General features: G+C 39.0%; 1 protein-coding gene across 2 annotated transcripts in view; it reads right to left on the bottom strand.

The window, feature by feature from the left end:
- Positions 1-26,398, bottom strand: part of MRTFA (myocardin related transcription factor A) — a 215,330-nt gene that overhangs the window by 88,561 nt on the left and 100,371 nt on the right. Inside the window, exon 1 of one of the 2 annotated variants that reach the window (XM_058682116.1) lies at positions 13,257-13,612. The exons of the other annotated variant lie outside the window; for it this stretch is intronic. Within the exon in view, the coding sequence (XP_058538099.1) occupies positions 13,257-13,302 (46 nt within the window). The 5' untranslated portion in view covers positions 13,303-13,612. Of the gene's footprint in view, positions 1-13,256; positions 13,613-26,398 lie in introns of those variants that run through there. 2 annotated transcript variants of the gene reach the window in all.

Here is a 26,398-nt window from a genome sequence, read left to right as displayed (position 1 = left end):
TGGGTGGCTCAGTCAGTTAAACATCCAACTCTTGATTTTGGCTCAGATCATGATCTCATGGTTCATGGGATCGAGCTCCACACTGGGCTCCAAATTGAAAGTGTGGTGCTGCCTGGGATTCATTCTCTCTCTCTCTTTCAAAATAAATAGATTTAAAACAAAAAAGGACAACAGCAATACAAGTAAATAGAATGTTCCATAAACTTAACAAAAATTAGAACAATTACACCCACTCCTACCTTTGAAAAGAACAGCAACAGAATCATGTTAGTTCAAAAGCACAAGAGCATAGTCTGACTGGAACTGATCAATCTAAGTTCACTTTGTAAACAGACTAGATGGAAAAGGGAGAGAGAAATTAACAATATAAGTCAGAGTCCTTGTGTTAATTTGTGGTTCAGTTGTTAGCCTTAAGAAAAAGGATTTTTTAAGTTTATTTATTTATTTTGAGAGAGAGAGAGGGAGTGGGGGAAGGGCAGAGAGAGAGAGGAATCCCAAGCAGGCTCTGTGCAGTCAGCACAAGCTCGATGCAGGGTTCAAACTCACAAACTGCGAGATCATGACCTGAGCTGAAGTCAAATGCTTAACTGACAGCCACCCAGGTGCCCCAAGAGTTTTAACCTAAAGATCACTTTAAGCTTACAATTAGAGATAATTTTATAAGTTTTAAAAATCAATTTTATTGAAGTTTAATTTAGATATAATATACTTCACCCATTTTAGGCATGTAGTTCAATGCATTTTGACAAATGCATATACCTGCATAACTACTATAATAATAAATACACATTTTCATCCCATAAAGTTCTCTTATGCCCCTTTGCAGTTAACTTCTCTGTTTCTGGCCCCAGGCAACAACTGATTTGCTGTCTGTCACTCTAGAGAATCTTGCATATTGTTTATACAATTTTTTTCTATTGAGAAATAATTCACATACCATACCATTCAATTCACCCATTCAAAGTGTATAATCCAGGGGCGCCTGGGTGGCTCAGTCGGTTAAGGAGCCGACTTCGGCTCAGGTCACGATCTCGCGGTCCGTGAGTTCGAGCCCCGCATCGGGCTCTGTGCTGACCGCTCAGAGCCTGGAGCCTGTTTCAGATTCTGTGTCTCCCTCTCTCTCTGCCCCTCCCCCGTTCATGCTCTGTCTCTCTCTGTCTCAAAAATAAATAAACGTTAAAAAAAAAATTTTTTTTTAAAAAGTGTATAATCCAGTAGTTTTTAGTATATTCTCAAAGGTGCACAACCATCACTATCTAGTTCTAGAACATTTTCATTACCTCCCCCCACCAAAAAAACCCCATATCCATTAGCAGTCAGTCAACACTCCATGTCATTCCCCAACACCAGGTCCTGACAACCAATGGTCTATTTTCTGTCTCTATGGATTTGCCTATTCTGGACATTTCATATAAATGGAATTTACAGTGCGTGGCCTTTTGTGTCTATCTTCACTTGGCATGGTTTCAAGGTTCATTTGTTTCACAGACCATATGTGTACTTCATTCCTTTTTATGGCCAAATAACATTCCATTGTAAAGATATACCACATTTTGTTTATCCATTCAACTGATGGACATTTGTGTTGTTTCTACTTTTGGCTAATGCTGCTATTAACATTTGTGTTTAAGTTTTTGTGTGGACAAATGGTTTCAATTTTCTTGAGTATACACCTAGGAGTGGAATTGCTGGGTCATATGGTAAGTCTGTGTTCAATGTTTTGAAAAGCTGCCAAACTGCATTTTTCAAGTAAGCTTTTTATGTTGAGGTAATTACAGATTCATATGCAAGTTACAAGAAATAATACAGGGAGCGTGCCTCGGTGGCTCAGTAGGTTAAGTGTCGACTTCAGCTCAGGTCATGATCTCATAGTTTGTGAGTCCGAGCTCCAGGTCAGGTTCTGTGCTGATAGCTCAGAGCCTGGAGCCTGCCTCAGATTCTGTGTCTCCCTCTCTCTCTGCTCCTTCCCCACTCTGTCTCTCTGTCTTAAACATAAACATTAAAAAAAATAATAAAGAATACAGAGAGATCCCACATATCCCTCACCCAGTTCCCCCCAATGATAACATCTTGCAAAACTATAGTGCAACATTACAACCAGGATATTGACAGTGATACAATCGAGATACAGAACATTTCCATCATGTTGACCTTTTATAACCACATCTACTTTCCTCCCAGCCCCCGACAACCATCAATCTGTTCTCCATACCTATAATTTTATCATTTCAAAAATGTTATACAAATGAAATCCTACAGTACATAACCTTTTGGGATTGGCTTTTTCACTCAGCGTAATTGTCTGGAGAGACATCCCGGGTGTTTTATGTATCAGTAGTTTGGTCCTTTGTTATTACTATTATTTTTATTACTGAATAGTATGTTGCAACCTGCATTTTTAAGGACATTATATAAATGGTACCATTCAGTATATACTCATTTGAGTCTAGCTTCTTACATTCAGCACAATGTTTCTGAAATTCACCCATGTTTTTTATTTAAATTTTTTTTTTAATGTTTATTTTTTTGAGAGAGAGAGAGAGTGCACGAGCAGTGGAGGAACAGAGAGAGGAAGACAGGGTCCTTCCTAAGCGGGCTCCACGATGACAGCAGTGAACCCCATGCGGGGCTCAAACTCATGAACTATGAGACCATGACCTGAGCCAAAGTCGGATGCTCAACTGACTAAGCCACCGAGGCACCCCCATGTTCTTGAATATATCAGTAGTTTGTTCATTTTTATTGCCAGTAATTTTCCACTTTATGGATGTACCACAATTTATCCATTCACCTGTTGATGGACATCTTTGTTCTTTCCAGTTTGGAGTCATTAAGAATAAAGCTGCTGTCAACCCTCATGTGCAAATGTGAATATGTTTCTACTTCTCTTGGATAAAGACCTAGGAGTAGGACTGCTAGGTCATGGAGTAAATATGTTTAACTTTATAAGAAATGCCAGATTGTTTTCCAGGGGCACCTGGGTGGCTCAGTCGGTTATGCATCTGACTCTTGGTTTTGGCTCAGGTCACGATCTCAAGGTTGGTGGGATCCAGCGCCACATGGGGCTTCTGCACTGAGAGCCTGGAGCTTGCTTGGGTTTTGCAAGCTTAGGTAAGTCACTTAACATTCTTAGTTCCCAATTTGCTCATCTGTAAAATGAAGGATCACCTCCAAGATCCCTTTTCAGGTAAACATTTCAGGTAAACATGCCAAGGAGAAGCCTATTTGTTCTTTCTCCCCAAAAGTCAAGAAAATGGGTAAGAAGGTGTCAAACTGTGAACATTTCTCAAATGCAGAATACTGTACTAGGAACAAGTTTTCTTTTTTTTGTTTCCTATTTATCCAACGCTCCCACACTAATTAGAAATCATATAATCTTTCTAACCACTGCATTCTTCTCTTCTCATTTTTATCATTTTGGGCAGTGCTTACCATCCAGGAAATACACCAAGTCACCTTAGTGTTACCCGTTTACCTCAAAAACAAAGTCAACATAAATACGTTAGGACAATAGAGCTCAACTTTAACACGCACCTGAGGACCGTGTGCAAATGAAGATTGTGACTGTGTGTGTGAGGGGGGCCTGAGACTCTGCATTCCTAAAAAGCTCTCAGGTGATACAGATGCTGCTGGTCTTTGCAATACGCTTTGAGCAGCAAGGTATTAGAAGACTGAGGTCATAGTTTCCGTTTGGGCAGCTTCATTAATGTTGACACCATAAGTTTTCAATACTCTCTACACAACCGAATATTTTATAAATTAGTCTTACGCACTGATTTGAGGAATATAATATAACTGATTCTCAAGAGAATATACTAAGTTAACAGTTCAGAAAATCAAGGCCAGTTTAATTAACATTTTAATTCTTCAACATAAAAGCTTCAGGTCCTATTTATAAGGCAAAGATGAGGCAATATGAGTTTTGGCTTTCTGATGAAGAACAGATGGACTGTCAAGAGGCTTTCACACTTAAACCCTAGGGTCAAAGGACAAAATACATTATGAAAACGTAGCTTCAAATAATTAAAGCATTTTATACTACTGGCATTATTTATGCCTATGAGAATTCAAATTCTTACCCATCAAAAACAAAAAAAAAATAACTTAGTATGTTTTTACTTCATAAAACTTCTGAAAGGCTCAGCAAATTGAGAGTAGTTCGTGTGCTCAGGAAGGACCTATGGCTCTGCCAAGAACATGGCCTAATACAAACACTGCAAAGATGATTTTCAATAAATCTTACAAAATAGAAACAAAGGCAAAAAATGTAAAAGTGATTTATACTATTCTATACTATATTTAAACTAGACTGGTCAGAAGGAATAGCTTAATGGGATGAAGTGCCTCCTTACCATGCACTGTTTGGTCTTTGCCTGCATAGGTCCCTAATCAATAGTTCTAGCTCCAAATCCAAGATGCTATACTTCCAGCCATTTTCTTCCTCTTATATAACTAACTGCACCTATATGACCTACATGTGCACACACACACACACACACACAATTAAATATGGTTTTCATCTGAATACAACATAAATGTACGTTTAGGATAGAAAATCAGAGAGATACAGGAAAACTTCAAAGAAAAAAACACCCTACTACCCAGCAACAACTATTAATATTCTGGTATATATTTCTTACAGTCATTTTTTAAGGATCAAATGGAAAAATAGTACATTTTTCCACATCTTCAAATAATCTCATGACTACATTAGTACTCAATCATATGAATGCATTGTAAGTTATTTAACCAAACTCCTACTGTTAAAATTTAGATTTCTGCTTTAGTTTTTTTTTACTATTATGAATAATACTGCTATAAGCATCCTTATACATAAATCTTATATACCTTTTATAATTTCCTTAGAACAAATTCCTAAAAGTATTTCAAGGATAAAGAAGAAACATATTTTTAAAAACTTTTGTAAGAGTTGTCAAATGCCTGGGAATGCAAGCTGGTGCAGCCACTCTGGAGAACAGTATGGAGGTTCTTCAAAAAACTAAAAATAGAACTACCCTACAACCCAGCAATTGCACTACTAGGCATTTATCCAAGGGATACAGGTGTGCTGTTTCGAAGGGACACATGCACCCCAATGTTTATAGCAGCACTATCAATAATAGCCAAAGTATGGAAAGAGCCCAAATGCCCATCGATGGATGAATGGATAAAGAAGATACACACACACACACACACACACACAATGAAGTATTACTTGCCAACCAAAAAGAATGAAACCTTGCCATTTGCAACTATGTGGATGGAACTGGAGGGCATTATGCTAAGTGAAATTAGTCAGAGAAAGACAAATATCATATGACTTCACTCCTATGAGGACTTCAAGAGACAGAACAGATGAACATAAGAGAAGGGAAACAAAAATAATATAAAAACAGGGAGGGAGACAAAACATAAGAGACTCACAAATATGGAGAACAAACTGAGGGGTCCTGGAGGGGTTGTGGGAGGGGGATGCTAACTAATTTGGATGTAAATTTTAAAAAATAAAAAATTAAATTAAAAAAAAAAAAGAGTTGCCAAATGCCAAAGAGTTGTGGCAAGTTGTCAGAATGTACAGGAATAAATTAAAAAAAAAAAAACCAATTGGGGTGCCTGGGTGGCACAGTCTGTTAAGCATCTGACTCTTGAATTTGGCTCAGGTCATGATTTCACAGTTCGTGAATTTGAGCCCAGCATCAGGCTCTATGCTGACAGTTCAGAGCCTGGAGCCTGCTTCAGATTTTGTGTCTTTCTCTCTCTCTGTCCCTCCCCTTGTCGAGCTCTGTCTCTCGCTCTCAAAAATAAACATTAAAAGAAAATTTTTTTAAAGCATCAAGTATTATGTGCCAGAATTATTAAAAGCACTTTACACATATTAACTCATTTAATACTTACAACAACTTCCTGGGGCTGGCATTAGTACTATTACCATTATTATTATTACTACTATTTTATTTTATTAAAACAATTTTTTTAACATTTATTCATATTTTGAGAGACAGAGCATGAGTTGGGGAGGCGCAGAGAGAGAGGGAGACAGAATCTGAAACAGGCTCCAGGCTCTGAACTGACAGCACAGAGCCCGACACGGGGCTCGAACTCACAGACCGTGAGATCATGACCTGAGCTGAAGTCGGATGCTTAACTGACTGAGCCACCCAGGCGCCCATATTACTACTATTTTAGAGATGAAATAACAGGCACAGAGAGGTTAAGTATTTTGCCCAAGATCACACAGCTAGTTAGTGGCAGAACTAAGAAACCTGGGTTCCAAAGTCAATGCTCTTAGATTTTTTTTTTAACATTTATTCATTTTTGAGAGACAGAGGGGCAGAGAGGCATTTTGAGAGGCAGAGAGCGAGAGGAGACACAGAATCTGAAGCAGGGTCCAGGCTGCCAACTGTCAGCACAGAGCCTGATGAGGGGCTCGAACCCATGAACTGTGAGATCATGACCTGGGCTGAAGTGGGAAACTTAACCAACTGAGCCACCTACTTGCCCCATATGCTTTTAAACACTATACCTACCCTTCTCAAACTCTGATGTCCTGATTTCTTTACCCTCTTATAGTTATTGAGAACTTCAAAGAGCTTTTCTTTTGTTAATGTGGATTATATCTACCAGTATATTTCAGATAAGAAATTAAAAATGAAAACATTTAAAATATTTATTACTTTAAAAAAATAACAATAAGCCTACGTCACATGAAAACATGTTTCTATGAAAAATACAATCGGGGTGCCTGGGTGGCTCAGTCGGTTAAGCAGCCGACTTCGGGCTCAGGTCACAATCTCGCGGTCCGTGAGTTCGAGCCCCGCGTCGGGCTCTGTGCTGACAGCTCAGAGCCTGGAGCCTGTTTCAGATTCTGTGTCTCCCTCTCTCTGACCCTCCCCTGTTCATGCTCTGTCTCTCTCTGTCTCAAAAATAAATAAAAACGTTAAAAAAAAAATTAAAAAAAAAAAAGAAAAATACAATTATTTTCCAAAACAAACAAACAAAAAAAACAAGAGTATTACTGCTTTCCTATTTTTGCAAATCTAATGTATAATTTACTAAAAGACAGCTGAATTTTCATATATACTTCATTCAATCTGTTGAGATATCACATATCATATAGCTCTGGAAAACTAGAGTGTATACTCATGAGAGGACAACAGTAAAAAAGGTAAATAGTATTTTAGTATAAATATATAGAAAGACTTCATCTCATACCTACTGAAAAGGTCTCAGGGACACCCAGGGGTTCCCCCGACCACACTGTGAGAACCACTACACTAGTTAGTACGGTGCACGCTATACAAAATAGTTGAAAAGCACGGTCTCAGGAACGTATTTGCCTAAAACACCTTCCAAATTTTCTGATCTATCATTTATTCAAGAATTATTTTAAGTGCTTATTATATGTGTCAGGTGCTGAAAACAGCAGAAAACAAGAGAGAGAGATCTCTCACTTTGAGGTATTTATATTCTAGTGGGGAGAGCAGCAGTAAACAACAAATAAACCTATAAACAAGTAAAGTGTGTGTTCCCTCAGATGACAAATGGTATGAATAAAAATAAAAGCAGGATCTTACAGGATGGTCAAGTAAGGCCCGAGAAAATGATATTTGAACCTCACCGAGGTGAGGGAGCAAGCCATGAGGCTACCCAGCACAAAGTGCCCCACGTGGAAGGAATATCCAGTGCAGCAGCCCTGAAGCAGGAGCGTTCCCTAAGTTGTGCAGGGACAGCAAAGAGAGAGGTGCGGCTAGGACAGATCAAGTGACGGAAAGGAGCAGATGCAGTCTGAGGGTCACAGAGCTGCGGGCAGATCACACAAGACTCTGTAGCCCCTATAAAGACTTCGGCTCTTCCTGTGAATGAGAATCACTAGCAGGTTCTAGAGAGAAGGGATCTGATCTGGCCCTCATTTTATTTTTATTTTATTTTAGACAGAGCGTGCACGTGTGCTCGTGTGCAGTAGGGAAGAGGCAGAGGGGGGGAGAGAGAGAGAATCTCAAGCAGGCTCCACACTCAGCGGGGAGCTCTTCCCACCACCTGAGCCCAAGTCAAGAGTCAGACACTTAACCGACTGCGCCACCCAGACACCCCTGATCTTCATTTTAAATGGAAAATAGAAGTAATTAGTGTTTAAAGTAAAAAACCTGAATGTAAACTCTTACTGTGTGTCCTGAAGCCGCTCTGAGCCTCAGTTTTCTCCTTGGTAAAATGTGAAACTACAGATGCCTCACAGACTTGTTGTCAAGATCAGACAAGATAACACACACAAATACTTTATAATGTACAGACTATAAACATTTCATGACTAGATTTATTTTTGCCGGGTAACTGTCATGTACCCCCCTCTTCTCTAGGCCCTTATCCCATACTTACTCCACTGCTGCAGCCACCATCCCATTTATGTGACTGCCGTGAGATGAAGAAGACCCCGACACCATGAGTTCAGTCTGATGTTGCCCTTTAACTTGTTGAGAGAAAGGCAGAGAAAGTTATTTTTTGTTGTTGATGGCAGAGTGAGGGTTTTTAGCATTTTTTTCCTTGTTGTTATAAAGAAAATCCTTTCAAAAACAATGCATGTGGTAATCATAAAAGTGAAGTTCCAAAAAAAACAAGACTGTATGAAACTCATCTTCATTTCATTTGGCACTGTTTTAATAAAGCTAAAACTGTGGTTCGTGGTCTTGACAGCTTGCCTCATCCAAAAGGAAACAAAAGGGAAGAAAAAAGGATAGAGACAGACGGATGAATTCAAATTCCTTTGATCTGGGTCCTATTTCTAAGGGGATCCCAGATAAATTAATGAGTCAGAGAAAAGGCAGTAAGATGTAATCCAGAATACTGATGACAATAGCTGTCTGTCTGCCTACCTGTCTTCTGAGATCACCATCAAGGTATGAGATCATCAACCAGACCAGAGAAGGAAGGTAAGATAGAGGCTCACCAGAGAACCACAGGGCCTATAGCATCTGACTCCACTTCTCAGGGGCAGGAGCTAGACACCCAGGGCCTGGTTTTATCTCCACCTCTTAATATGTGAGTCAATCTGAGTAGTGATAGAAACCTGCAATGGAAAAACCCAAGGAAAACCAAGATCTCTGGGGAAAATTATAAACAATCTCATATATCAGAGGTCTCTGAGGGTTTCTTTGTAAGTATGTTACAGCAGAAAGAGCACTATCATGAGAGTAAGGAAATGAATTCTCCTTCCACCTCTACTACTAATTAATTATGTGGCTTCAGGAAATAAATTATCCTCAATGGACCAATTTCCTTTTTTTTTTTTTTTTTTTTAAAGTTTTACTTATTTAAGTAATCTCTACACCCAACATGGGGCTCAAACTCACAATCCCAAGATCAAGAGTCGCATGTTCTTCTGCCTGAGCCAGCTAGGCTTCCCCCGGTTTTCTCATCTTAAATAAAGGAGAGGACAAGAAACACCTAAGGTTTCCTCAAGCTCTAAAATCCTTTGAATATAAACAAAAAATATGTTTTTTTTAAAGCCCACATTAATATTTAGATTTTTAGGATATTCAAAAGATAAGTATTGCTGAAAATTCTGAAGTTTTTCACCAGCTCTATAAATCCCTGAGTGATGTGGACCCAAACAAGGGGGCCCTACCTTAAAGAGTTAACCTACTACCAAAAAGGGCAAAAGTTACCTGCCCACCATCTTCCTTCAACTTTATTTTTATGAATTACTATTCCCCTCTCTCCAACCCAAACTATTATAAAATACACAGTTCAGAGGCAAATTGTAATGATCAGCAAACTAGAAACTTTTTTAAAGAAATCTGCAAGAATTAAGTATTTAGACATCAAGGGATGGAAGGAATAAATGGACTGAGGAACACTTTTCAATTGTCAATTAATATTTTTTAATAGATAACATGTATATGGTACAAAACATGAAAGATTCAAAAGGCAGATACAGTTAAAAACAAAGAAACCTGTTTTCTGAGGGATAAATCGGAGAGGGCATTTGGAGGACTTCAGCGCATGTTGTGCTCGATTTCTTAGGTTGGGTTATGTACTCCATATATTGTTTTAATACATACTCCGTATGTTTTCACATTTATGTGGTATTCCATAATCATAATAAAATTAGAAGATAACTATTTTGTGGAACAAAAAGTCTCTTCTATCCCAATCCTCCAGCCCTGAGGTAGTCATTGTCAGCAGTTTCTTATGATCCTTCCAGAGATAACCTAGACAGAAAAACCAGACTCCCTAATGGTATCTCATCGAGATCAAGGTATGTCAAGGGACCAACAGAAACCTAAGGAACTGTGTCAATCCCCTTCTCAAAAGTCAACTCTGTCCCACTGTTGTAGACTCAGAAACTAAGACTACACTGGCTGGATACAGGGACGAGGCCCGCCTGGTCAAAGTCTTACATACTAGCTGGCAAGAGCCAAGCCCCAGCATTCCTCTGTTCTAAAATGCATCAGCCAGTGCCCCAACATTCCCTTACTCTTAAACTTCAGAAATCCCAAATATCCATCTCAGATCATTCGTTTTCTAATTACAGTGATCTAGACAGGTGTCCACAGTGGTGACAGATGCTTTAATCCTCCAATCGTGGTTTGATCAGAACACTTAGATTTAACAATACACATCATAGGAACACAGGGCACACTGCACATCCTGAGATGTGGAAGAAGTTCAGTTTCAAAGCCAGGCGTTCAACAGCACCTCCTCTGGGCAAGGACTGACTAAGAGACAAGACGGTAGTTGGAGGATTCATTTCTCAATGCAAAACAGATTTTTAAAAATTCTGAGAATATCTTGTTTTAAAGGCTTATGCCTATTTATTAGGGGAAGTATGCCAAACCAGATTTTTCATTTATTCAAAAAAGATACTTACTGGAGTGTCTACCATGTGCCAATGTCAGGAGCCAAAATACAAATGACTATATTGCCTTTGAGAAGCTAATAACCTAATTAGAGAGATGGGTAAAGATGATAATTAGTCTACAATGTAAAGGTGGTGCTGTAGGAACAGAGAGAAGGAAGGACTGACTCTATTCAGATGCTTCACAGGAAGGTAGCATCTGAACTGGATCTCAAAGGGTCAGTAAGAGACCATCAGCAGTGAGGAGGATGAAAATCTTCATATACAAGTATGTCTCACCAAAATCTCCCAAGCTCCAAATACTAAATGAACACTGTTAATAAATACACAATGTACCCTGGAACACTGCTATAACAGTCAGTATCCTGAAGTTTAATTTAGGATAAAGGCTTTGCATCTTAAATCTTGTCCAAAAAGTTTATTTTTAAAAGTCTCCTTAAACAGGGGTGCCTGGGTGGCTTCACCTATAAAGTATATTCAGGAAAGTCCAAATATTGTATTGCTAGAAATTAACCTATGGCTCATGTAGTCTAAATATCTTGACTTTTTTTTTTTTAGAAAGAATGGTGGGCTTTTAGTTTATCAAGGCTTCATAATGATGCTTTTTCATTTCCTATCATAAATATAGCTATCATCCTACTGTTGCAATCCAGCATAATGGCCACAGCTTAAGAAGAAAACAGTAACAATTTTACAAAAATTTTGAACATTTAGGAACCACAAGTACTAGAGAAATCGGTTTGCTATGCCCACTTTCTCTACTTTTATGAACATAGGCAAAAGACAAAGGTACACACACATGCTATTTATTCTCTGCAGATCTTTCATTTTACCTGTACCCAACACCCTTGTCAATTTTATCTGTACTTGTCTTACATACTATTATCCTTTGAAAGTTTCATGAAGTAGTTGGCCCAACAGATGGGTAGCTAGCCCTGCCCAACATATGTCATAGGAAAAACAGCTCTTAGGCAAGGCAAGAAGTAAGTCCCTTTAGGGGAAAGCAAATAATCTTTTAACCTTTACTAAGAAAAGTTACTGGACTGAGATAATCTGTAAGTAACAAAGCGATCAAAGAAGGGTGAGAGAGTTCAAATGCTAACTTATGTTCCCTAAGATAAAATGTGCACTTGCCCACATACAACAGAGAACTTTAACACAGAGAAGGGAAACAAAACAAACCCCAAGCCAGTTTAACTGGGAGTGATTTCATCAGAGACAAGTGGGAAACAGTCAGATAAGCATACTATCTTGTTTAGAACACGGAACTCAAGAGATCTGAGGGAGGAAAAGGAAAGGCAACAACCTAAAAAATATAGCATATGTGAACAGAAGAACTCAACTAATAAATGGCTCATCGTGGTCTTATTTGTAAAACCAGAAAGAACAGAACAGCAGCAGTATCTTTCCTCTTTGCCCTTCCCTGTCCATAAAGCTTAACCTGATAGCATCTGATCCCGTCTTCAGATGGATATCTGTGTCTTTCAACATACTATCTAAGTGTTCCCCAAGGAGAACAGTAAGACCAATTCTGCCAGAGACAGTATCTGCCAAAACCTAGCTCATTCTAATGAGTGAAAGCCAGTGGATGGGAAGAGGTCCGCAAATGCCACTTGTATGAATCTTTCAAGATATGCTCTGAAACAGGAAAACACTACAGACTACATTTTAGCAGAAGTCTAAAAATAACAAAAGAACATTCCCTATTTTTAGATAACTAACTTAACAAGTTTCAAAACACTAAAAGTAAAGGGGACCATTAAAAACAAACTGGAATTTTAACTGTTTTAAAAGACACTTCTGAATTGAGAAAATTGTTTTTAGAGACAGAATTTCAAAAATCTTACATTCTTTCTGTTGACTCCTTTCTTGCTCAAACTTTCCCATCTCCAAAACTTAGAGTCTCAATATTATTGGTTATAAAAGAACATTTCCAAGAACCAAAAGATGATACTGAAAGGAGGTTATACCACAAATGAGAAAGAACTAAAGAAAAATTTTAAAACATGCTTTCACAAAGAGACATAAGAGTGTGGACAGTAATGTATAAAACAGCAAAAGCAATTTAAATATCCTACATTAAAAGCAGTGCTACAGATAATAATAAAACACTTAATTACAGGAAAGTGTTTTCTTCCCCTCACATAGGTCTCCTCACTGAACGGTTTTAAGTCAGTAAATATCTAAAGCAAAGCTATGTCTGAATAACTGGAGTTTGCAACTAGAAAAAAAAACGACTAATATTTTTCTATAATAAAAACCTGAACATGAAGTACATTCACTGGACGACTTATGTTTAGCCCCATCTATCTTCTTCCCATTTCCATCCAATCCTAGTACAGATATACCCAACCTTATTAAAGAAACCCATGGCAAATAGGATCTGCAGGAAATACAAAATTACCGGACTGCACAGCCATCATTAACATCTCTGGTTCCAGTAGAGTCATGACAGATTCTTCTCAGAAGCAGCAACCCACAAATGTAATGAAAAAATTCAAAGTCACAGAAGATGTTGTCTTCAGAGGCAACTGAAGCTTTCATAAATTCAATCTCGTGCCTTATGCTCAAATCAGACTGTGAGAACTCACTCCCCTTCTCAGTACAGTTACCAATTTATCCACCCTTCAGGCAAGTCAAGATGGCACAGAGTTGAATTACTGCCGACAGGAAACCAAAAGGCGCTCAAGTTAAGACATATGAAGTGTGGTTAGAACAGTGAGTGAGCTCCTCCCCTTGCTGTTCGTCTCTGGGGGGAGGGGAGAGACATACAGAAAGAGACCTTCAGAACACAGATCAAATGCTTCCCCCCACCTCCAACCCTTTTCAGGAGGAGAAGGTAAGGTTTGTTCAAAACTTTTAGTATAAGGGACTTGGCTGCTAATGCAGTTTAGAGCAACAGATTAAAACACAATTCAAACAACTCAATCCTTTGAAACAAACAGCCCAATTACTGACCCATTACTTCGGTGGGGATGGGAATTAGGTACATACAAACACATGCATACAGAGGGTTGTGTATGGTGAGTTAGTTTTCTGAAAAAGAGTTCTAAGGGCTTTTCATCTGTGGTATTTATGGATAACAGACTAAGGAAGCTGAATATTTAACTACAGAAGCACAAGTATTTCTCCACCCCCACTCCAATTAAAATATCTGTTTCAAAAAGTCATCTGAATACATTCCGGAGCTGTAATCTGTCTTTCAGATCTGCCAATCCCCTAAACGAGCCCCTTAATTTGTTCCTATGTGAGACATGTGATCTGTCAATAGACAGTTTTACTGATGTTATTTGACTTTTCTAAAATGGGTTGTGATCTTGCTAGACGTACGGAACACATAAGATGACAGTTCAAATATATAAGGATTTCCCTTATACTTCAGTTCTTTTTCCACTAGCACAGAGCAGGCTCTTCTGAACAAGAACGAATACAGGCATTTTACCTTCCACTGCAAAAGACAAAAACAAACTAAAATCCTTTCAAACCAGAGCAATTTCATTTATCCAAACTGAAAGCCTCACTCATTCCCTTCACAGTCCTTTTCACTCACTGACCGTCATTATAAGCACATTAAGATGCCCTTTAGCATATCTGACGGACTTTTAAACAGCTGGAAACTAGAAATCCATGTTTGGTATGTTAGCTAGAATTCCTTCATCTTTCTGGTGAAGCGGCAGCCTGTATCTGGAAAGCCTGCTGCTGCAACTCAGCCCAGCGAATGCCATAACGCTTACAGAGTCAAACCGATGATAAATGAGCACCACTAAGACCTTAGGAGAGAAAACAGTCCCAGAAGGACTGAGGGCAATATTCTGTTATTAGAAGAAAGAAAGCAATGCAGACTTGGGGTGGAGGAGATGTTATGGAGGAGAGAAAAACTTCCTTTCTTTCTCACTCCAAGAACATCATGTTTAAAAGAAAAGCCAGCAAAGCTCAATATAGAAGTGTGGGAATGACTCAACAGGCAACCAAGCAGCAGCCAGTGTGGGCTACGTGCTGCTCTGGGAAGACAGAAGCATTCTCACCAGCCCCTTCTGGCAATCAAATTTTCAACTGTCTTATGAAAAATGGGTAAATTTCAATTCTCAGACTACATGGTAGTCCGGTCAGAGGTTAGCAACTAAAGGAAAAGCATCCTTAAAAGGTTGAATCATTCCTTTGTCCCTACGTGGGCAGTACAATCTGCTGTGTGAGGGTTTTTCAAATGAAACAAGTTCTCACAGTTCTGTACTTACAGGAAAATAAATACAAATTATAAGATTCCTGCAGAGACGATGGCAGGAAGGGCAGAGGGCTGTTCCCCTCCTGCCAAAATGTCTCTTTTTGCTGTAGAAGAGGGCCTGGAGGGTCATAGCTGTCAATACCGCAGCCCTACAGAGCTACTGACAGTCATATGGTGGTGGCAGCAGCAACGCATCATAGTGCAACTGATGGTTAACTTTTTCATGGCAATTCTACACCCATTATCTCACCTGCAATTTGGGATCAAAGGAGCTCAAAGAAGGGAAAACGATTTTTAGACAGAAATCTAAAAAAGCAATCTTTTTAAAAAAGGAAACAAGCAACATAATCTTTCCCTACTGCTAAGATTTTGCATTTACCCTGAAGGGTATCAGCACGGTGACAGACTCACTGTGAAACTGGCTTTAAGACAGGTTTCACAAAGCTGGAAGCCTGAACCCCTATGACAGCCTCAGTGCCACTATTTTTTTGTGTGTGTGCCAGTCGGCAAAATTTCATGGAGAACTAAAGTAAACTTTGACAAGGTCTTTGTACAACTGAACATGCTTTTGAAGTTAATGGCACCAAGGGAATGAAGTGTAACGATCTTAATTTCCAATTAAATAAAAGCTCTTTTGCTTTTAATCATAACTCTCTAGCTAACCAACACAAAATTAATATGCTACAGTCTCTATTAATCCACACTAAAGGGACTTGATACCTGCAGTATATCAATATACTGTATTCACAAAGCTTCCCCACACCCGGCCCAAAGTCTCCACAGAGGCCTCTAACGCTCATAATCAAAGGGAGCTAGACAACTTATCCTACTTGAACTTCCTGCAGGATTTGTCATAGTTTCTACACTCTTCTTAGAACTTCCTATTTCCTTGATTTTCTTAAGATTCCTAAGGAGCTCTCTTCTTTCTCTGCTCCTATCAGGAGCCCTCCCTTCCCTCTTTTACGTATTCTCCCTGGGCAATCTCATCCTTTCTTAGGTAGTTAACCCTACCTACATACTGACCCACACCCAGCTTGACTTTATCTGTAAGCTATCAACTGCACATCTCTATCTGCCATCTGAAACTCAGTGTGTCCCCAAACAAGCACCCAATGCCATCCTGGACCAACCCCTCAAGATACATTGCTTCCATTTTTCCTATCTTAAGTAACAGTATTCAGGTCCCAAACCATAAACTTAGATACCCCTCCCTCAAGCCCTAGACATCTAAGTCTGACTGTTTCATAATTTATTCCTCAAGTTCTTCCTTTTTGTTCCATCTCTACAGCCAGTGCTTTATTTCAGGTCCTTCATATTTCTTGTCTGGAGTATAGCAACAGCTTTTTTTTCTTTTTCTTTTTTTTAATGATTTTTTTTTAAAGTTTATTTATTTATTTTGAGAGAGAGAGAGAGAGAGAGAGAGAGTGTGTGTGCATGCGCGTGCGCACACATGAGTGGGGGAAGGGCAGAGAGAGAGGGTGAGAGAGAATCCCAAGTGGGCTCTGCACTGTCAGCACAGAGCCCAAAGCAGGGCTCAATCTCAGGAACAGTAAGATCATGACCTGAGCCAAGATCAAGAATTGGATACTTAACCAACTGAGCCACCCAGGCACCCCATAGCAACAGCTTTAAAAAAAAAAAAAAACATTGAATTTTGGCTCAGGTCATGATTTCCTGGTTGGTGGGTTTGAGCCCCATGTCAGGCTCTGTGCCAACAGCTCGGGGCCTCTTAAGATTTTCTGTCTCTCCCTCTCTCTCTGCCCCTCCCCTGCAACCAAGTACGCCCACATGCGCAGGCTTTCTCTCCCAAAACATATGAATGAACATTAAAAAAAAAATTATGGAAACACTGAAACACAAAGTAGAAAGAACAGCATAATAACCTGCTTATGTGCCCTATCACTTAGCTTCGAAATTTATCAACACATGGCCGGGCCCCTCCACACCCCCCACCGCCACACACACAGTGTGCCCAGCCCACACTGATCCCTCTATAACAGATTCTAGCCATCATTTCATTGCATCTATATTCTGTACATCTAAAAGAACAATTTTTTTAAACATAATCACAATATTATTACCACCCAAAGTTTTAAAAATCCTTTAATATCAACTATTCAATGTTCAAAATTTCCCAACTGTCCCATAATTTTTTTAGTGTTGATTTATTCAAATCAGAGTCCAATAGGGACAATACATTGCATTTCATTGATCTGTCTCTTAAATCTCTTTTAATCCATAATTCCTCCTTTTTCTTCTCTTGTAGTTTATTTGTTGAAAAAAACCAGGTTGTTTCCCCACATTTTGGACTTTGCTAATTATACCCCCATGGTGCCATTTAACATGCTGCCCTATCCCCTATATTTCTAGTAAATTAGGAGTTAAATACAGAGGCTTGATCCAATTCAGGTCAAAGTTTTTCATGAAAATACATAGGTGGTACTGTGTACTTTAGCAATAGTTTCCAAACTGCGTTCCTTCTCTCCAGCCTTGCCTTCATTAAAAACCATCCTTCTTACCAAACAATTCTTATTCAGCCTTCAAATCTCAGTTTAACTGCTGCCTTCTGATGATCCTGGCAGTCTCCCCACCCTCCTCACACCCTCCAAGGATATGCTAAATAACCCTCATTTATGCTCCCGCAGAACCTGTGCCCACCTCTATTAATGCTCTTTACCACATGGCTTCATGTCTCTACATTAACAGATGGAGCACAGTGTCTGACATGTGACAGCATTCATAAATGTATGCCAAATAGAATGAAAAGCCCTATTTAGCGCAGAAAATTCTAACAGTATGGGAAAAGTTCATAACAACAAAAGAATCCCTACCTACTCAGAAAAGGCAAGTATAGTCTGTTAAAGTTTTCATTAAAGCACATGCTTAAGGTGCTATTATTTGGAAAACTGAGGAAGACTAAAATAAAATTATCCATAGCATTCAAGTATAGAATGAACATAAATAAGGACAACCACAATAATGCCTTCAGGGATATTAAGAGCTAATGGCAATGAAAATGCCCAAATTGTAGGGAATGAGTGGGAGAAACCAGAAAAACAGAGTGCCTAGATCACTACAAAATAAGCAATTCTTTAACCATCGAAAGCTGTCAACTTCACCAACAACTGACATCCATTTCTATGATGGAATGTAGTACAGACAGGTACTATACACAAAGTAACAGACACCTTTTTGTGGTCTCTGTGGGATTTCAGAACACTAAAATGTAATCATGTTCCATTTCTGATTTAGGTTCTCACAAGTGCATACAGTTTACTGAGGTTCATCTCTACCAAAATCTAATCATCATAATGAAAAAATTTACAGGTCCCAACCAGTTAAGTCTCTCCCCCAGATACCTGGTATTGGGCAAAGTGAAAACACCCAAAGATAACATAACCCAGCACTCAGGCAAGTCACTACAGGTCCTGGGCAGCTTCTATTTCCTGTGACCAAAATCTACTACTGATGAAAAACCCAGTCAAGACCTGCAAACCTAGGAGGATCACACAGTACCATAGGTATGCTCTTCCTTGGCTTCAGGATACATGAAGGCAGTATTTTCAGGTAACTTTTCAAAGTACAGGAAATGTTAAGGGCTATGATAGCTATAAATATAAACAGCCAGGTCATTCATACTGTATGTCTGAAATACTGTCATCAGGCACAATGTCAAGTGCCAGTGGGGGCACAAAGACAAGGCTGAACCAGACTGACACTGCCTCTACCCTCAAGGACCTTATAAAGAAGTAGGACAGGGGCGCCTGAGTGGCTCATTGGCTGAGTATATAATTCTTTTTTAAAAATTTTTTTTTAACGTTTTTATTCATTTTTGAGACAGAGAGAGACAGAGCATGAATGGGGGAGGGTCAGAGAGAGGGAGACACAGAATCTGAAACAGGCTCCGGGCTCTGAGCTGTCAGCACAGGGGCCCGATGCGGGGCTCGAACTCACGGACCGCGAGATCGTGACCTGAGCCGAAGTCGGCGCTCAACCGACTGAGCCACCCAGGCGCCCCTGAGTATATAATTCTTGATTTCAGCTCAGGTCATGATCTCAGAGTTGTGGGATTGAGCCCTATGTTGGGCTCCATGCAGAGCATGAAGCCTGCTTAAGATTCTCTCTCCCTGCCTGTGCCCCTCTCCCCCTCATTCACCCTCTTTAAAAAGAAGAAGAAGGGGGCGCCTGGGTGGCTCAGTCGGTTAAGCGTCTGACTTCGGCTCAGGTCACGATCTCACGGTTCGTGAGTTCAAGCCCCGCGTCAGGCTCTGTGCTGACGGCTCAGAGCCTGGAGCCTGTTTCAGATTCTGTGTCTCCCTCTCTCCCTGACCCTCCCCCGTTCATGCTGTATCTCTCTGTCTCAAAAATAAATAAACGTTAAAAAAAAAATTTAAAAAAAAAAAGTAAAAAGAAGAAGAAGAGGAGGAGGAGGAGGAGATCTCTAACCAACAATTTAAAATAGAAAAATGGAAAAATAAAGTACTAAATAAGAATACAAACAAGGAGCTAAATAAACGTGGAAGAGGCAGCAATTAGCTCTGGTTACAAGAGACGTGGATTGTCTCTCAGAGGAAAGATGATGTGAGCTGGGACCAGAGTTTATCAATTTCTTTTCAGATTCCCAACTCCACAGACTTATATACCCATGACTCATAAAATAACAAAGCCAAAAGAAACCCAGTCTTGACCTGATCCAGCCCCTTATCCAGAGTATATACTGAGTGAGAGACATGTAAGAAACCCTTCTACAAACTCTGACAAGCAGTTGGTTCCCAGTCTGTTACAAGAGTACTTTGGGAAGAACCTTAAAACTAATGTTTTAATGGACAAGGAAATGAACTGAATGGTCAAAAAATAATGAAACATCCACTGGCTACAAACGTTTGGGGAAAAGTTCTTTCCTCACTAGGAACCAAAGAAATACAAATTGAAAGGAAAACATTTCATTTATCACATTAGAAAAGTCTTTTACAAATGAGGTTATCAACGTAAGTGAGCAAGGCACTCATGCAGGGTTGACAGAAATATAAATCGGCAGACCACTTGGAATGGAATGGGCCAAAGTATGTCTCAAGAATCTCAATTCTTAACAAGGCCTACAAAGGTGGGTGTGCTCTGGCCCCTATCTGTCTACTTATTTCACATCACTTTCTTCTCTCTCCAGTGACATTACTGGTATTCTTTTAGTTCTTTTGTGCCAACTTTTCCCCAACAATCCTTGCCTGTGTCCTGTCCTCTTTCCCACTCGCAGCCTTAACACATGCTATTCCCTCTTTCCTTTGTTTGACCAACCACCACTTGTGTTTTGGCTGTCAGCTTAAATATCTCTTCCTCAAAGATGCCTTTCCCAGTCAATCCCCCTTCCCCACCTAAATTGGAACCATTTCTTTTTTTTTTTTTAATTTTAATGTTTATTTATTTTTTGAGAGAGACAGAGACAGAGCAGGAGCAGGGGAGGGGCAAAGAGAGGGGGAGACAGGATCCGAAACAGGCTCCAGGCTCTGAGCTGTCAGCCCAGAGCCCGACGCGGGGCTCGAACTCACAAACCGTGAGATCATGACCTGAGTCGAAGTCGGATGCCCAACCGACTGAGCCACCCAGGCGCCCCTGGAACCATTTCTATGAGATTTGCTATTCTGTCATCTTTTGCTTCCCACCACCAAAGCACTTACCAATTTTGTAACTATGAATTGGTGTGTGTAACTCTAATCTTTCACTAAAATAAATTCCATGACAATGTGAACTTTACCTGTCTTGTTCCTTAATGTCTGTCCAATACTTAACACACAGACGGTGCTCAACAGATAGTGAATAAATTTTTCAACATTGAAATAGTGAAATTATTTAAGACAATATTTCCACTTCTAAGGAAATAATCCAAAATTCAGAAAAAAGTCATCTGAATACTAGCATATGTGTGAAAAACAGAAAATGATTCATATGTCCAACCAGGGCAGGGGCACCTGGATGGTTCAGTCGGTTTAGCGTCCGACTTCGGCTCAGGTCATTATCTCATGGTTCATAAGTTCGAGCCCCACATCAGGCTCTCTGCTGTCGCGCAGAGCCCACTTCAGATCCTGTCTCCCTCTCCCTCTCCCCCTCCCCTTCTCTTGAAAATAAATAAACATTAAAACAACAACAACAACAAATATCCAACCAGGGCAAAAATTAAATAAATGACGCACAGAATGGAATGTTATACACCCATTAAAAAGGCTAATTATAAAAATATTTCAATGACATGAAAACCTTTAAGCTATAATGCTAAATGAAAAAAGCATAGTATTAGCTCAGTTACTTTTAAAATGTACATTTGGAAAAAGACGAAATAAATAAATCACATGCTAAGAGCAATTTACAATGGGAGATGACATCCACTCATTTTTGTTTGTTTCACTACTTTAAGAGGGAGATTCTATCTGGGATCCATTTGTTCTCCAGGAGCCTAGCACGACATCTGATGAATACAGGAAAATGAGATATTGATTATTTCTAACTGCTGAGGTGAAGTAGGTTGAGAAATTCTCTAAATCACATTTTAAAAAGAATCACTTAATGAACTGACATACTTAAGATCTGGACACTTTCACATTAGCTGGGAGACCTAATCTAGAAAATCCTTGACAACCAGGCTTCTTGAGGAACATAAGTAACTTTGTTATATCTCTTTCTTTCCTTTCCCCAAGGAAATATTGTAATTTAGATCAGAAACTGCCCACTCAAAATTTTTACTTCTCCCAGCAGTTAATTAGCACCTCCTGTGTAACACTGGAGACTGGAAGGGTACAGCGCGTCCCCTTACAGAAAAAAGAATACAGGATCTGCCCTTTCTTCCACAGGCTACACACTTGTGGAGAACAAATAAGCACTTCCTAAGCTTTCCACAAAGGAGGAGAAAAGTCTATGAAAGAGAACCTAGTACACCCTTTTCACTGTCATTCTTTCCTACTTGCTTCTCTTTACATCCCACCCAGCATGGCAGATAACAAATACAGACTTGATTATTCCTTTAAAAAATTTTTGGGAATCACTAACAGTGGGAAAATTAAAAAAAAAAAAAAGGTAACATAATAGCATTAAAATATATGAAATCTCTAAAAACTAAATCTAACAAAAGATGTGTATGACCACCACAAAGAAAATTATAAAACCTCATCAGGAGACCCTGTAGAAAATCTAAATAAATGTAAAAATATACCATGTTCATAGTATAACACTATGAAGATATTAATTCTCCCCAAACTGGTTTATAGATTTCATGCAATCAATCCTAATCAAGATCCCACAGTGATCTTATAATTCATATAGAAATGCAAAGGACAAAGAATAAGCCAAGAAAAACGCTGTTAGAAAAAGAATACGGTGGGAGGACTTATTTCTCTCACATAACAGAGCTTATTACAGTTATAGCTAAGACTAGGAGGTCCTGGTGCAGGCATTGTGTGTGTGAGTGATATTTCAAGTCTTTATTTATTTGGTTGATTCCTTAATGCCCCCTTTATTTGATTGATTATTTATTTATTTATTGCCCATTTCTTCAATGGATTATTTGTTTTTTGGGTGTTGAGTTTGATAGGTTCTTTATAGATTTGGGATACTAACCCTTTATCTGGTATGTCGTTTGCAAATATCTTCTCCCATTCTGTCGGTTGCCTTTTAGTTTTGTGGATTGTTTCCTTCACTGTGCAGAAGTTTTTGTTTTGATGAGGTCCCAATAGTTCATTTTTGCTTTTGTTTCCCTTGCCTCCAAAGATGTGGTGAGTAAGAAGTTGCTGTGGCTGAGGTCAAAGAAGTTTTGCCTGCTTTCTCCTCAAGGATTTTGATGGCTTCCTGTCTTACCCATTTTGAGTTTCTTTTTGTGTATGGTGTAAGAAAGTGGTCCAAGTTCATTCTTCTGCATGTTGCTGTCCAGTTTTCCCAGCACCACTTGCTGAAAAGACTGTCTTTATTCCATTGGATATTCTTTCTTGCTTTGTCAAAGATTAACTGGCCATACGTTTGTGGGTCCATTTCTGGGTTCTCTATTCTGTTCCACTGATCTGAGTATCTGTTTTTGTGCCAGTGCCATACTGTCTTGATGATTACAGCTTTGTAATACAGCTTGAAGTCTGGGATTGTGATGCTTCCTGCTTTGGTTTTCTTTTTCAAGATTGCTTTGGCTATTCGGGGTCTTTTCTGGTTCCATACAAATTTTAGGATTATTTGTTCTAGCTCTGTGAAGAATGCTGGTGTTATTTTGATAGGGATTGCATTGAATATGTAGATTGCTTTGGGTAGTATTGACATTTTAACATTTGTTCTTCCTACCCAGGAGCATGGAATCTTTTTCCATTTTTTTTTTGTGTCTTCTTCAATTTCTCTCATAAGCTTTCTATAGTTTTCAGTGTATAGATTTTTCACCTCTTTGGTTAGATTTATCCCTAGGTATTTTATGGGTTTTGGTGCAACTGTAAATGGGATCGATTCCTTGATTTCTCTTTCTGTTGCTTCATTATTGGGGTATAGGAATGCAACCGATTTCTGTGCATTGATTTTATATCCTGCAACTTTGCTGAATTCACGAATCAGTTCTAGCAGTTTCTTGGTGGAATCTTCTGGGTTTTCCATATAGAGTATCATGTCATCTGCAAAGAGTGAAAGTTTGACTTCCTCCTGGCCGATATGGATGCCTTTAGATTTTTTTTTTTTTAATTATGGAGTACTTTTCCACAGGTGCATCCACAACACAGCAATGAAAATGGCTGAACTAAAGCTATATACATACATGAATACCACACATGTTGAACAAAAGAAGAATACAGAATTCCATTCATATAAACTTTAACTAAACTATATTGTTTGGAACTATACAGGTGATAAAACAAACGATTTTCAAGAAGTCAGAACAGCAGTTACTCCTAAAAAGAAAAGATGAGGTTGTGTTCAGAGAGGAACCCATAGGAGGCTTCCCTGGGGCTCACAATGAGCTACTGTTGAGTAGTGTTTACACAACAATTTGGTTTATGGTTATCCTATGATTTATGTACTTTTCTCTATATATGTTCTATATATACATCTCCCACCAAAAAAGAAAAAAAATACTTGAATGGTAAAATATATATCACCAATCTAATTTTAAGGGGCTTGATTAGTATAAGAAGCTTTTTCAGCTTGGAAGACATAATTTCAAAAGTTCTATCCCATTATTCTTGAAGTATATTCACATCTGTTGGACGATGCTTCAGAAATGAAGGTTCCTATAAGATATACGCATTTTTGTGTGTGTGAGTGATAGTTCAAGTCTATATTTATTTGATCCTTGGTGAGTTGGAGAAAAGCACTTTCTCAATAATGAGAATTAAGATCTCCTTCAAAAATGCAAAAATTCAAGTCATACAAATTTCTCATCAGCTTTAACACCAAGCAAGGATTTGTTGGCCAGAACACTAGATGTGCGGGACAGCTGTCTAGGGGATGCCTACAAAAGGGGGCAAGACAGGACAGAGGAATGAATGGGGCATTCCAGGATGGAATGGGGCAAAAAACTAGTAACTGTGGTACAACTTACTCCTCTTTATACCTTTCAATGTCTTTCTCAGTGTCTCATTCACTATTGGCACTTTACGAATATCTGCTGAATACTAATTTCCATGGTGGTCATGGCAGTGAACAGCAGTAGAATTAGAGGAAGGTAGAAATAACTGTTCTGAAATAAAATTTTAAAAGTCAAGGGCACAATAAAAGGTCAAGAATATAATCTACCAAATACAAGCTTTCTCTTAGAAACCTTTATGAACTTGTCATCATTAATTTACCTAACTTTTGTCTGCAGTGCCTTCTGAGTAATGCGTTCCAGGTAATTACTATTCACCGTGTCTTAAATCTATGACTCCCAAACTTCAAAAGTCTTATCTCAGGATATGAGCAAGTCCCCAATTTACAAATGGATTATATTCCAAAAGTTCATTTGTAATCTGATCATGTAGAACATGGAATGCACTTCCACCAGAAGACTTGAAACACGAATTCTGGCAAAATTCTCACACCTGCCCACAAAATCTATAAGATAACTGAAATGTAGTATATTCACAATGAAAAAAAAGAGGCAAAAGGTATCTTAGCTCCCATCCTAGAGGTTCCTGAAAATAAGTCTTATACAGTCTCAGCCAGTTCTGAAACTCATAAGACCAATACTATCAGGGGCACCTGGCTGGCTCAATCAGTGGAGCACGTGACTCTTGATCTGGGTCCTGAGTTCAGGCCCCATGCTCAGTGTGGAGATTACTTAAAAATGAAATCTTAAATAAATAAATAAATAAATAAATAAATAAATAAATAAAATAGTGTCAGATTAGTGTTAAGAAGAGGTAGATACATAAGGACAGCCAAAGAGCAACATGCCATTAAAGGAAGAAGCAAATTGAAACTTAAATCTCCTTTTGGATAAGTTCATTTAACATAAGCCAGAGCTCCTTTAGCTAGAGCCAATGGGGTTAATCATTAGAGAGGTACTCCCAAGGCTTCTCCATGACCAGACTGGACAGGATCAATTTTATCTAAGTGCTTAGCCTAGAAGATGACAGAAGGGTAGTATTAAAAAATATACCTTGAAACTTTTCTACCAACTTTTTCCAATTAGGCTAATAAGGGCTGGGTTAAGGAAAGGCACTTCTTCTCATTATATGTCTCCAACTTCCTCTGTTTAGGAAATAGAGGTATCAAGGCCTTCATTGCCTACTGCCCTGCAAGGGCCCTTACTAAATCGCTGAATTTCTATATAAGACATGCTTCAAACGAAATAGATCTGAGAAGGAAATTTCTCACTCTTCCAACACACAGTACACCATCCATGAAAAAGCACCGCCTAACTCTACACTTTATTCTGCTCTAGAAGTCCACATTTTCCAATTTTATAATCTTCTCCATTTCTGCTCTTACCTTTACCTTCCTATAAACATCTATGCAAAGAACACCTGGCATAAAATATAATAATGGTTTTCTCACCGGTATATCCAGTCTCTTTCTCCTCTTGACAGGAAGCACCATTAAGGTGTACAAGTAGAAGGCCCTGCCACTAAACACTGACAATACTGCCCCTGTCCAAACATTTAACTGGTGGCTGCTGGATGGAATAAAAAAGAAACTTGATCAATATTTCCTATTTTCTCCCTATAGTAACAGAATCTGATTTTGATAATTAGTGATTTTTCCTAAGCTATTACTATTTCTGGTCACTGGCATACATTCTACCATATTATAAGGTATTTTGTAGTCCTCAAACTTTTTTGAGAGAGAGCAAGGACATGAGCAGGGGAGAGGGGTAGAAGGGGAGGGAGAGGGATATA

The sequence above is a fragment of the Neofelis nebulosa genome, chromosome 8, assembly GCF_028018385.1.
Source record: "Neofelis nebulosa isolate mNeoNeb1 chromosome 8, mNeoNeb1.pri, whole genome shotgun sequence".
NCBI classification, from domain to species: domain Eukaryota; kingdom Metazoa; phylum Chordata; class Mammalia; order Carnivora; family Felidae; genus Neofelis; species Neofelis nebulosa.
Note: the sequence above shows the minus strand (reverse complement) of the source record. Positions and strands in the feature narration are given on the sequence as shown.